The sequence below is a fragment of the Cricetulus griseus genome, chromosome 6 (assembly GCF_003668045.3).
Source record: "Cricetulus griseus strain 17A/GY chromosome 6, alternate assembly CriGri-PICRH-1.0, whole genome shotgun sequence".
NCBI lineage: Eukaryota > Metazoa > Chordata > Mammalia > Rodentia > Cricetidae > Cricetulus > Cricetulus griseus.
In genome coordinates this window covers 76017734-76031008 of record NC_048599.1, presented here as the reverse complement: position 1 = coordinate 76031008, position 13275 = coordinate 76017734, and the positions used below count along the sequence as shown (strand labels likewise).

Genomic DNA, 13275 nt, shown 5'->3' with positions numbered 1-13275 from the left:
ATCACTGAAAATATGAAAAGAGTTTACTTCAATATTTTACCTTTTGAAAGGTGAGTAAAAGTGCTCAGAAATTCTTCATATGTTTGCTCATGACAATTAATAAACTTATCCAAGACTTCTTTCATTAACTGATCTTCATCCATTATCTCTGGTCTCAGGATTTGGGCAGGCATTCCTATTCACACGACCACTCTACAAGACAAAGAAAAACAGAAGCTAGAGAGTAAGGCAGCCTCAGCAACATTATGGAGAGGTGGTAGAGGAACTCAGGGCCCCAGCAGACAGGTGAATCGCTGCTGAGCAGTGAATTATATCATAAGAGCTGGAAGCTTGGGCAATTTGAACTGCTAACTGTACCTATTTGGGTTTGGATTTCAGCTTTCTCATTATATGCTTAAGTCACAAGAATAGTGTCACTGGGTAAGATTTGAAACCACATCACCTGTATGTGTTTACAACATGGAAAACTGGAGCTGAGACTCCGACATGGCCTGGGTATAGACTAATTCTCACATTCTAAAGACTGTGCTCATTCTACTCAACTGAACATCACATTCATAATGCCACTGGCCCCTTCACACATAACTCATCTTTCATGCTGCTGTCTCAGTCTTTACAGTTTGAACTTAGTCTTCAAGTTTGAACTTAGGCGTGATATCGTATCTGGTTGAATTTCCTGCATCCTGTATAACATGTTATTTGATAAAACTTTGGGGAAAATGGCTACACTAAGAAGAATAAACACTGCCAAGGTATTATATGCAGAATAATAAAAAGGGGACAAAGGATCGCTACACAATATAGTAAGAAAAGACAGCACCAAGCTTCTTTATATTTTTCTGAAACAAGAATAAGAATCTGGAGCTGAGCAGAGAGCTCCATAGTGCTGCTCTTACAGAGTACCAGAGTTCAGTTCCCAACACTACAACTGGAGGCACACAACTGCCTGTAACTCCAGCTCCAGAAGGATCTGATACCTCTGGTCTCTGCAGGTGTACACACACACGCACACACACACACACATGATAGGGGATGTTCATATATCTATGCTTCTCTTATTGGTTGATGAATAAAACATTGATTGGCCAATAGAGGCAGGAAGATAGGCGGGAGTAGGAGACGAGGAGAATGCTGGGAAGAGAGTCAGATAGAGGCTGGGAACAGATGCTATGCTGCTAAAGAAGCCTCATGGCAATACATAGATTAACAGAAATGGGGTAATAATTATGACAGAGCTAGCCAATAAGAAAGCCTGTGCCATCAGCCAACAGTCTCATAATTAATATAGCGTCTGTGTGTTTATTTGGGGCAAATCAGCTTCGGGACCAGGCGGGACAGAAACCTCCATCTTCACACACAAATACACAATACACATGTGCACACACATACACACACAATTAAAAATAATAAAAATCAATCTTTAAAAAATGATCATCTTTCATTTAAAAAGGGATAAAAATCTGTTACTTGTTACTAACTTTTTACACCCACTTCCTTTTTAGATATACTTCTACTATAGATGTCATCATCCTTTAGTATACAAACAACCAAGGAATGTGTAAGGTAAAAAGCATTGACGACATTCTTAACTCTCCCCTGATCCCACCAATCCCACCTGTAAACTTGGTGAGAAGTGTAGTAAGTATATTTCTAAATCTTTCCATGTAATGTTTATGATTATAGACATTTTTACAAAAACAGGGAAATATAAGATATTCTCTACAAATAGATTTTTGTGCAGGGATGCTAAAGAATAGGTTTTTAAACATAAGATCCATGGCATCCCACCACATTAGGAAGTAGAAATCTAGCCTGTTCTTTCAAACAGCCACACAGTCACAGCCCAGATCTGCTCCTTGTATATAACATTTGGGAAAGTTACTTGATATCTCTGGACCTGTTTCCTCTTATCTAGGAAGGGGCATTGTAATGGCTCAGCCTGGTTTCCTAAACCACAGATTAGGAATATTAAATACTAAGGAGGAAAAAACTGTTTTCTGAAGATGATTTTGAAATTCATTTATCTCATTTACTGACAAGACGTGACGTGAATTAACATGAGAGTCTTTGTGGTTCTTATTTCTTCTACCCAGTGTGACTAATCATGTTTCAAAATAAAAAATCTAATTGGCTTGCATATGAGGTACCTTTCCAGCCCACCTGGAGATTTGTACAATGCATGTCCTATGTACCACCTACCTTACTAAACTTCTAGATATTCTGAAACACATGTGAACCTATGGGTTTTGCAGAATCATGAAGCTCTATGAGACTCACAGACTGCTCTGAGGATGAAATATGTGTCTACCTCAGGAAATGCAGCCTTCCGATGACAATAAGGAAGAAGATGGTTTCTACTGCTGCAAATGTCTTCTCACAATTATGTTTAGAAAAAAACAGTCACAGAAACTCCTTTAGGGCTCCTTTCCAAAGCTCCAATTGGTATATTTTGAATATTTACCCTAAACATATCTCAGTACTACCAAAGGCAAATGTTGAACAGGCTACATAGAGCACAGCACCGAGGGAAAAATCCTCCAAGGCTTCTCATGTCACTTCTGTGTTTGGAACAATCCAGGTGTTTGTTAGCTTTTTTAAGACTTTCACAACTGTCAACAGTTGAAGAACTTTACCAGTACCATCATCGAATTTAGATCTTTCATTCCCTAGAAGAGCATTAGGAACCTAACGTTAAAGGTCTCCAGAGACTGACGAAGCAGATCACCCTACCAGACAGTCTGGTGGTTTATGTAAATGCCAGTGGTTTTCTAGAAGGAAGCATGCCTTTCATTTACCACCCACATGATATTGTGTTTTTATCATGAAATATTTTTCTAAAAGAAAAAAGAGAAATAGAGGCTTGCCTAGACAACAAGATTCATTGAGGGGGGGTGTTGGTTTTGTTTTATGCTTTGAACATCACATGAAAGGCGTAGAACATAATGGTAAGTAAAGGCATATAAATAGCTCCCGGTAAATCATAAAAATACTCTCACCATCAGAGCCTTGGAGAGGAAATAGAGAACATTTACTGCTCTGCTCTGACTACTAATGTCACTTGGACACCAAGTAGTTAGGAACTGGCGTCTCTCCTTCTGACTGAGAGACAGGAGAGGAAAACTCCGTCACCTGCCAGAGGTCCTGTGGTGTATCATCAAATAATGAAGCCAACAATCATATAAGCAGACTGTCGAGTGCACTAAAATGTATACTACAATGAAATGTGGAATATGAGGTCAGCACCAGCAACTGCACATCTTCAGTGTCTGTCTTCTGATCTTTGTGTAATGAACTCACCCAACAAAATGCAACTGTCTGAGACGAGAGTGCTAAGTTTTAAATACAGGCCCCTATGAACTATTCTCTCATGGTGCACTACCTAATTTCTTAACACGGGGTTGTATGTCTACAAAAATGCAAAAAAAAAAAATGTGATGTGCCCCCATTGCATCTTGAAAACAATACCAAACTTCTAAGGAGCTGTTCTGGGTTTCTCAGAGCCTCCTTCTGTGTGTTACTGTTCTGGGAAGTAAAACTCCACTGGAGGAGATGAAGGGGAGGACACACCACAATGTAATTGACTTTACCTAAGGAAACAGAGCCATCAACCTTGGTGAGTCACAATGGTGAATGTCCATTTATATTAGTATAAACAGTGTAGTCTCCAAAAGACTGAACTGTACTGTAACCACATTATTGTGACTGGTCCATAAGGTAGAAAAGAGCAGATATGAAGAGGTGGACTCCTTGACAGAACTGCAACTATCCTGCCCTTGCCCCCTAAGTTTCCAATGTCTTTTTATACCATATCAAGAAAAGAGGAAGATTCTCTGGGCTGCAGAGGTGGCTCAATGATTAATAGCACTTACTGCTCTTCCAGAGGACCTGAGTTCATTTCCCACATATTAGGCAACTCCCAACAACCTGTAACTAATCCCAGGAGATCTGAAACCTTTCTCTGGGCACTGGAATCACATAGACATACCCACACAAGGACAGTCATACATATTCATTTTTTAAAGTTTTTTTTAAGAATTTTAGATTCTCAAAGATGACTGCTACCTGGCGTTTATCTAGTACAAATGGATGAATGTGGACAAATAGGGGAAAGCAACTTCATCTGAGGTTTTGTCAACAGATGCCACTGATGAGCTGTCATGTATGGTTCTTGTGTTATAAACCATGAGGAGATGCTTATGATCACAAACACAAAGAAACTACCATGGACACAATAAAAAAGAATGGAACTAGTGAAAAAAGAGACTTGGAATTTGAGGGAGAGAGGACAGGGGCATATCAGTGGGTTTAGAGGGAGGAAAGGGAAAGAAGAAATGTCATTAAATTATAGTCTACAAGAGAAAGAAAACGAGTGGTTGCCAACTTCCATATGAAAAGGAAAACAAAACATGATAATGTGTTCAGGTCAGAAAACTAAATAAGACTGGAAGTGATTGGTCCCCGTCTAACTGTAGAGTACAGCTGAAAGTGGTCCCCTTCTAACTGTAAAGTACAGCTGAAAGTGGTCCCCTTCAAACTGTAAAGTACAGCTGAAACCCTCCTTCCACTTGGAATCCTTCTTGACTCTGATACGTGATTGTTTCCAGGAGGAATAAAACAAAATAAGAACAGAACTAATGTTGGATGAATGAACTCATGCCTCCAACTACAACCCAGCTGATTTAAATCCAATACACCTAGAAGATGAGTATATACATACACTCTAGAGACCAATAAATCTATAGATCTATATATCTAGATACTTATAAATACACTCAGGAAAATAAAGAAAGAGATCAGAGGGTAGCAGAAATATAAAACAAAACATAGCTTATAGAAAAGAACCTGCAGTCCTCTGCCGTTCATCAGGATAAAAGTAGACAACTCCAGCATCAAAGGCCATACCCCCACTTCAAGTTGCAAACTTCTAGTGACATGCCTTTGCAACACATGAAAGCAAGAGAATGCTTTATTAACACCCAAAGGCTGAGAGTACAGGCAGGCATCTGGGCCTAGATCTCCCAGGCATAATCCTCTGCAGTGAATGTTAAAGGAAGCATCTGAGGGAAAGTAAGAAAGGCTTTGGGATTACTGTTGACCTCACAGTTTCAAAAGAGATGTACTGTCTTCCAGGTCCAGGTCTTAGAAGCAGGTATATATTAATCACTATCCACTTTCCCTGACAAACTTATCATCTTACGAAAAACGAGTAAGAGAGCACACCCACCCATACTAAATACTATACACAGTTAAAAAGTGTGGGCTTAGGGCGGGACTGGAGAGATAACTCAGAGGTTAAGAGCACTGGCTGTTCTTCCAGAGGTCCTGAGTTCAATTCCCAGCAACCAAATGATGGCTCACAACCATCTATAATGAGATCTAGTACCCTTTTCTGGCATGCAGGTGAACATGCAGGCAGAACACTGTATACATAATAAATAAATGTTTTTAAAAAATGGATTTTGTTGACTCCCCAAGGAGGGTCTTGCCCCCTCTGAGGAATGGATGGGGGTTGGAAGAGTGGGAGGGGTGGGAGGCAAGGGGGGGAGATGGGAGAAGGGGAGGGAGGGGCAACTGGGGTTGGTATGAAAAATAGTTTTTTTAAATAAAAAAATAGTGCAGGCTTAGTAAGTGCTTAACATGTCTGTAGATATCACAATGACTGCTTCACCAAACACACATCTGGTTCCTTCCTAAAGAGACTTAAAACTTCCTTCTTTACAAGACCCACTTTCCTAACAGGAACGTCTATGAAGAAGCATTCAATGATGACCTTAAACTTACAATATCATGAAATTGAGTGAAAGAATGCTAAAAATGAAGGAAGGACTAGAAATAAGAAAAACAGATCAAGGCAAAATAGTATATGTTATAAAGAAAACAGGAAAAACAGAAAGTCTTCAGGTCCCACAACTAGGCAAAGAGTAATTCTTAGGCTTGAACCCAAAAGCATGATTCACAAGAAAAAATCTGACTAGCTTCATTAAAAGCAAAAAGTGCCTTCTGCAAGGACCTCTTAAGATGCAAAGAAAAAGTGGGAGAAAATATTAACAAATCACATATTCAACAAAAGAGCAGATCTGGAATGTGCAAATTTCTCTTGAAATCCAACATCATATCAACTTCGAAGGACAAGAGATATGCAAGGACACTTGACCAAAGAAAATATACAAATGGAGAATTAAAACTATGAAAAGATGACTGGAAAAATACAATGGATTTTCATACACAAACTTGTACACTAATGTTCACTGCAGCTTTATTTATAGCAACCACACACTGGAAACTATCCAAATACACTTTAACTGGTGATGGTTAAACAAATCATGGTGCAGCCACACCAACAAATACTACTAAGCAATAATATGGAAACAAATTGTTGATTCATGCAACTTAGATTTCAAAGGAAATATACTGAGTGAAATTAAGGTTAAAAGTTATGCATGCATTCTATAGTTCCATTTATATGACATTTATAAAATATATAATTACATATATGTGTGTGTGTGTTTTCCATTTCTAGAATTATATATTTTACGAATGTCATATAAATGGAACCATAGGAAACATACGTACTTCTTAACCTGGGTTAGGGGAGTAGAGGGAACAAGGATGAATATTAAGTCTTGTATTATATAGCTGAATATCATTGTGTGGCAGTGATTATGCAAAATTACACGTGATATAATTGAGACACACAAACACAAAAGGGTGCACACATAACTGATGAAATTCAAATATATTTTGTGGCTCACACCAATATCCATTTCCCAAATTTTATATTAGTTATGCAAGATGTTACCTTTGCAGAAGGCTAGCCCAAGGATGCATGGGGCTTCTCTGCTCATTTCTTTGCAGCCACCTATGAATCTATCCTATGATTATTTCAAAATTAAAAGTTTAGAAGTGCCGACAGAGGAGAGGAGAAGGGTAAGGCAATTAAAGCCAAAGAGACTTGGGGACGGAAAAGTAGATGCAAGACTTCTACCGAGGACCTGGGGACTGGTGTGCTGACTGCTTTCTCCCTGTGGGAGCACTTGGGGGGGGGGGTAGGAATAACACTTATGTGTGAAAGTGCACGCCTAAGCAGAAACACTCTGCTTGGAAAGCTTGCTTTCTTTTCCTGCTCATCCACCCAAGCCACTGGCATAATGCTTCTTGAGGAGACCATTCATTAAGCCTTTCTGCTCATCAGCAGATTGCATAAAATCAATTTATCGCCCCAAAATAAGCTCTTCCTCCCAGCAATTGAAGTCAGTCTGGAAACCTTGGTGTTAAGGAACTGAAGCTGTCCAACTAAATATAAAGTATTTTTAATTATAGTTATTAATTAACGCAAACAAAGAAAATGCACACAGCTAAGCATTTAAATTTCCTCTCCCCACTTACTCCCTACTTCTAAGAAGCTGATTAACTGCAAGAGACACCAAAGGGAATTGTTCTTGAAATCAGAAAGGTCGCCTTCTCACTACCATACCTTTCTCAATTCGTATTTCATATACAGCTATGTGGAATCACAAATAAACACCCTACCCTTACCTTTGGTTATTACTGCAAGTACACTAGTGACTTCTAGACAGCCCATTTACCAAGAAAAGTCTGCACACATCTCAGTCATGTTCAGAGCCAGCGCCCTAGCCTCAAAAATGTCATTGACCGAAATCATGACTTAACAGAAGACAATAGTGTGCCTCTGTGGACCTTTTTATCACTGCCCCTGGTAAAGCTTCTAATCCAGGGGAAGCATTGGTATGGGAGTTGGCTTCACAGCTCTGAAACTGCACAATGTTTCAATAGGAAGAGATGCATCAGCTCAAATATAATCCCATTTCACTGGTATCCAATGTCCAGTTGATGATTATGGCCTCTGTATTGTATGACAACTCTGACAGAGAGGCACCCTGCTTAGCTGTCCCCTCTCTAGGCTTTCCTGAGCCCATTAGCCACCTGCACAATGCACAGCACTTTTATAATACCAGAACATCAGCTTTAAGCAAAACTCACACAACTGGTCAGGAGCAGGTGTAGACCAGGGAACTAAGTCAACACGACCTGCAGGAATACATTTCTAAGTGTTTCAAAATGCCAGATCTTGCAAATAAAATTGACCTTTTCACTTGGCATTCTCTTAAAAGAAATAAGATTTTTGAGACGTGCATCTCAGCTATTTTTAATTCAGACTCCTATGACTGGAATAACAAATGGGCTTTAAGAAAGAATGCAATGCTTCCATTTGCAGTTTTGCATCCATGTACACAACTGAGCACACTGGTGCATACACACAAACTGCCTTTGCCAACACGTTCTCTATCTAGAAAAAAATCACAAACACTTCTTCCTCTAAAAGGAAGTTTTTTATTATTTTTTTCTAGCACATTACAAAAAACTCTGACTTTTTTGCCACTTTATTTTAAAGCAGTGATCTCACATTGAATCAGAGGTAGGGAACTTTTGGAGGAAAATACCAGGACCCCTGCTCGGGGCGGGGGGGGGGGGGCTTACTTAACTGCTTTATTTAAATAAAAAGTGACAAATCATTAGACATGCCCTGCTCTTGACAGCCCAAACCCTAACTGTAGATCACATCCTTTTCTACTTCCGTTTCCTTCCTCTTTTCTCTTTTGTCAGTTTCAGCCATGGCTCCAATTTGCAATTCACAGGACAAGTCAAACTCTTCTATTCCTATTGCTTCCATAAGCATTGGTGCTTACTTGAGGCCTAACATTCATGCCTATCTCAGTACTATGAGAAGATGCCACTGGCCTTGTTCCCATGCCATCATGAAGCTGATCCTCCACTTAGAGAACAGAGGTGGACCAGCTTAAAGGGGGCAAAGTTGAGAGTCCACAAACCGGTGCTCCTCCTCTGCCTTCCCCCACTCACCAGCACACAGACCCTGCAGCACACAGACCCTTGGAAAGTTAGTTAACTTTCTGTCTGTCTTTCATCATTTTTCCAATTATGCTTCCTTTATTGTCCAATTACAATGTCAGTCTATCCTATTACTAAGTCTTTTATCTCTCCCATGAAATAAAGCTATTTTTATTCTGTAATTAAGTTGCCTGATATTCTTTAGTTCTCCACTCTTTTTTGATTTAAAAAGGGAATAAATCAATATATTCCAGTAAGAGCTGGAATCTGTTTCTGCCTCAAGGTTTTAAAATGGGCTAAGTAACCTATGATTGTGGTTTCCTGATGAGCATCTAAGAACTTTGAAGAAAAGTTGGATGTGAGTAGAATACAAGGTGTGTTCACTGGCAGTCAAAAATTGGACTGGCAAGATGGTATAGCAGGGAAGGGCACTTGTTGACAAGCCTGACAACCTGAGTTCAATCCTTGGAACCCATATGGTAGAAGGAGAGAACCAATTTTCCAGATTATCCTGACCTCACACACATGCCATCACACACACACACACACACACACACACACACACACACACACACACACACACACACACGTAAAAACATTGCCACTTCATTCTACTATAATACAAGCTGCTTAAGTGCAGGCCTGGGTTTGCAAGGAGTTTGGTTTTTGGTTTTTGCTTGTTTGTTTGTTTGTTTGTTTGTTTGTTTTCCTAATCTCCTACATGACTGAACATGGATTTAAGTCAATAGTGCCCCTTAATCCAAAGGATATGCTTAAAAACCTCCAGTGGATGCCTGAAACTGCAGGTGTATCAGACCCTACATTGACTATGTTTTCCTATCTATACTTATATATAGTTCAACATATAAATTAGGTAAAGTGAGAGTGCTTTAAAATACACAATAAAATAGAACTAGCTGTGTACTGTTCAAACTCTACATAAGTGTGATCATTCTGTCCTTGAGGAGTTTGAATACAAAAACAAAGGCACTGGACTTGAAGCTGTCTTTCATCATTTTTTTTCCAATTATGCTTCCTTTATTGTCCAATTACAATGTCAGTCTATCCTATTACTAAGTCATTTATCTCTGCCATAAAGTAAAGCTATTTCTATTCTGTATTATTCACCTCCTCATACAATGCTTACCCTTCCTCTTGTGATGACATGAGAGGATATCTAAAGAGAGTACTTTACAGTTTGTCTTTGTCATATCCAAACTTCCAGTTGCACCACCCTTGGGCTTTGGGGCCACAGTTAAACAAAGCAAGAGTTACTTCTGTTTTGTAAGAACTGTAGCACCACCTAGAACATCAGCTTTATGAGTGCTGCCCCCACTGCTGTGATTTCAGATATCATGACCATCACACAATGACATTAATAGGGAAACAGCCAACTGTCCTTTTTCAGACAAACAGAAATCAGTATGGAAATAACTAGATAATGATATTTAAAGAACAGACCAACATTTCCACATGAGAAGAATCAATCAAGGAATTGAGCTACACATGCATTAAAAAAAAAAAGTCAACCCTAAAACAGATCTTAACGTTTTCCAAATAAAATTAAGTAGCCATTCATACAAATGAACACATTACATCACTTACCCTCAAAATCAAGATTTATTGTGCAAACCCTCTTTTCCACACATGTCCTGTCCAACAACACTCAGATCCTTGTTTTACAAGAAAATTGGGGTGCATAAAGGTCACTCTACTGTGGGTGATGGAAGGAAAAACCCTACCAGACCTGTCCATCCCTAGTCACTCACTGTAGTCATCTAAGCTTCATGGAAGCGGATTAAATGACTACGTAGAGCAGGTGCATCGGTAAATGTTTCTACTTAGTGAAATCCTATGCGACTATTACAACTGCCAAGACGGTAGTGCTAACAAGGCCATATGAAGTCACAATGGCGTCTCTGACTGAGGACCACTCATAAATTACCTACCTCCTTTCACCTTTCTCCATCAATCACATGATATAAACATTTCTCTAGGAGACTTGTGGGTTAAGATGACTCCACTCAGGAAAACAACCCCTGTTTTCACAAGCATCACACTGGACATTACACGACAACTGCCTAACTCAAAGTGAACAGAGGCCCTCCAATAATTAGAGCTCTCCCCTCTTAGTCTGCACTGAAGAAAATTGGGTCATAGAAGAGACATTCTGATCTCTGCCTCAGAATAGATCATTTACCATTTGATTCATAATAGTGTTCATTTAAACCAAGCTATCCATATTCATTTTGTGCTTTTCTAAAATGTTCTTAATTTTAATAAATCAAGTTTCAACTAGACTTTGTCTTTACAGATAACTGGTGACTCAGGACTTACATTTTCAATCTGTCAGTCATGAAATGGTTAAACTTGAGGGTAACACCCTAGTGGATATGCTCTCCCTCAACCATCAAAGGGTGGGGAGGGGTCACAGTCAGTTACTCCTGTTACACCAGTGTTCACAGGAACATCTGTAGGCACACAAACACTCTACCCTTCAGTTTTCAGCTTGCCACAGTCATACCAAACAGTCAGTGACTCTTCCCCAAGGAGTTTAATTCCTGGTTTAGCCGCAAGGATTCAGAGAGGGATAAGCAGCCCCTCTGGCCTTCAGGTAGGTCTAATACCTTCCTTTCTAGCAAAGCTAAAAGATGGGAACCAATGTTTATAAACTTAAGGGACTGTTGATGCCACACTAAAGCAGTATGCTGGCTATGGATGAACAGGGCATCTGGGTAGGGAAGAAGTGCTGTAGAATTGGGAAATATGGGGTCACCTGGTTTCAAGCTACTGCAAGGATTAATTATGATTCCTTCAGGGTATTATCATTAATCTTGGGACATAAATGATCCTCTGGCATCAGCATGGGAAGACAGGCCTAAGCCTGGTTTCAATGCCGGGAGAAATCAACTAATGTTTGAGGCATACGCCTCAAACCTGATTAACTGTGCAAGCCATGTTACTCACACACTAAGTAGCTGCAGTGCATGCTGTACTTGGCAGCTTGGCATGAGGATACATGGGCAATGCTGATCTGTAAGATTTAGCACTTCAGAGTACACTATCTGTCTTTGGAGAGAAAGTCAGTTCCGACACAGGAAACTACAAACCCAGACCTCACGCCATTACTTCTCTTCTGATACTCAACTATGCCCTGGCTTCAAAGTGAATAAGTGAAAATTGCCCTGCTGGGGAATGCTAGCACAGGGCTGAGGAAACTGTGTTAAGGGTATTGGCCCCATATTTCTTCCTTTTAAAAAGAATCTTTAATGTGTTGACTTTGAAATTTCCCTTAGTTGAAAAGCAGTCTCTTTTTTTTAATCTGCTTGATATTTTTATCTATTTAAAGAGGAACCTTCGGTGGGATATTTTAGATGTAGCATAATTTTTAAACAATTTTTAAAACCCTAAATGTAACTAATATGGTTAAATTAAAGCCATGAAAAAAAATACAATCGTCAATTCCAGTAAAAATATATTCCTGCCCAAGAACTAAAATTTCAACAACTCAGTGTGTTAAAAATACTAAAACACTTCCAATGTTTCTATTATCTAAATAAATGAATGGCCTGACTAAGACAGAGCATCTAAGACTTCAATGAGAAAACATTTGCCTATGTTCCAAGAGGAGACAGTGTAGATCCCTTTACTGTTTTTAGGGTTCAAGTTTCTAAAAAATGGACACTCTTCCCTGTGCACTGCTCAAGATACTGCTTCTATTTAATCGATAATGCTCCAAATCCCTATGGTGACCTTCTGACCTTCACATGGCACAGTGGGCTACAGTGAAAACGACTTTCAGTCTCTCTCTCTCTCTCTCTCTCTCTCTCTCTCTCTCTCTCTCTCTCTGTCTGTCTGTCTCTCTCCTCCCTCTCTCCCCTCCTTCTCTCCCTCCCTCTCCTGGATTGGGGGTCAACCCTTTCTTTAAATTCCTATGGACAGAATTTCTCAATTGATGGAAGAGCCTCTCTTATGCATACTTGAACAGCCCAGGAATAAATTAATCATTTCCCCAGGTTATTTAACAATCAGAAAAAGCTACTGGATCTGCAAATCACCACAACCTGAGGAAGTGGGGGGCTTGCTTTCATAGCTCCAGAAATAACCTGTCTCAGGCACCATTTCCTCCCTTGACTTATCCCATGGAGAATATTAAAAGATCAGGTCTTGAGGACTCTCTCAAGTAAACTGTAAGTCATAGCTGTAAGAGAATGCTTAGCAATTAATGATATATAAACTAAGGAAGTGCTTCAGGGCAAAAAAAAACCATATATATCATAGAGTAACCACAGATACTACATGCCCCAAGGAACATTGGCAAGGGGAACAAAAATATAGTGTCCAGTAACATTTGCTGGCAATTTCTGTGCACCAGGCACTATGCCTTATATTCAGCACCTGCTAATT

At 39.5% G+C, this 13275-nt stretch overlaps 1 protein-coding gene across 1 annotated transcript in view; it reads right to left on the bottom strand.

Annotated features, from left to right (window-relative positions):
• The window catches only part of Iftap (intraflagellar transport associated protein), a 71584-nt gene that overhangs the window by 56161 nt on the left and 2148 nt on the right, over positions 1 to 13275 (bottom strand). Inside the window, exon 2 of the mRNA XM_027422403.2 lies at positions 41 to 192. Within this exon, the coding sequence (XP_027278204.1) occupies positions 41 to 173 (133 nt within the window). The 5' untranslated portion in view covers positions 174 to 192. The remainder of the gene's footprint in view (positions 1 to 40; positions 193 to 13275) is intronic.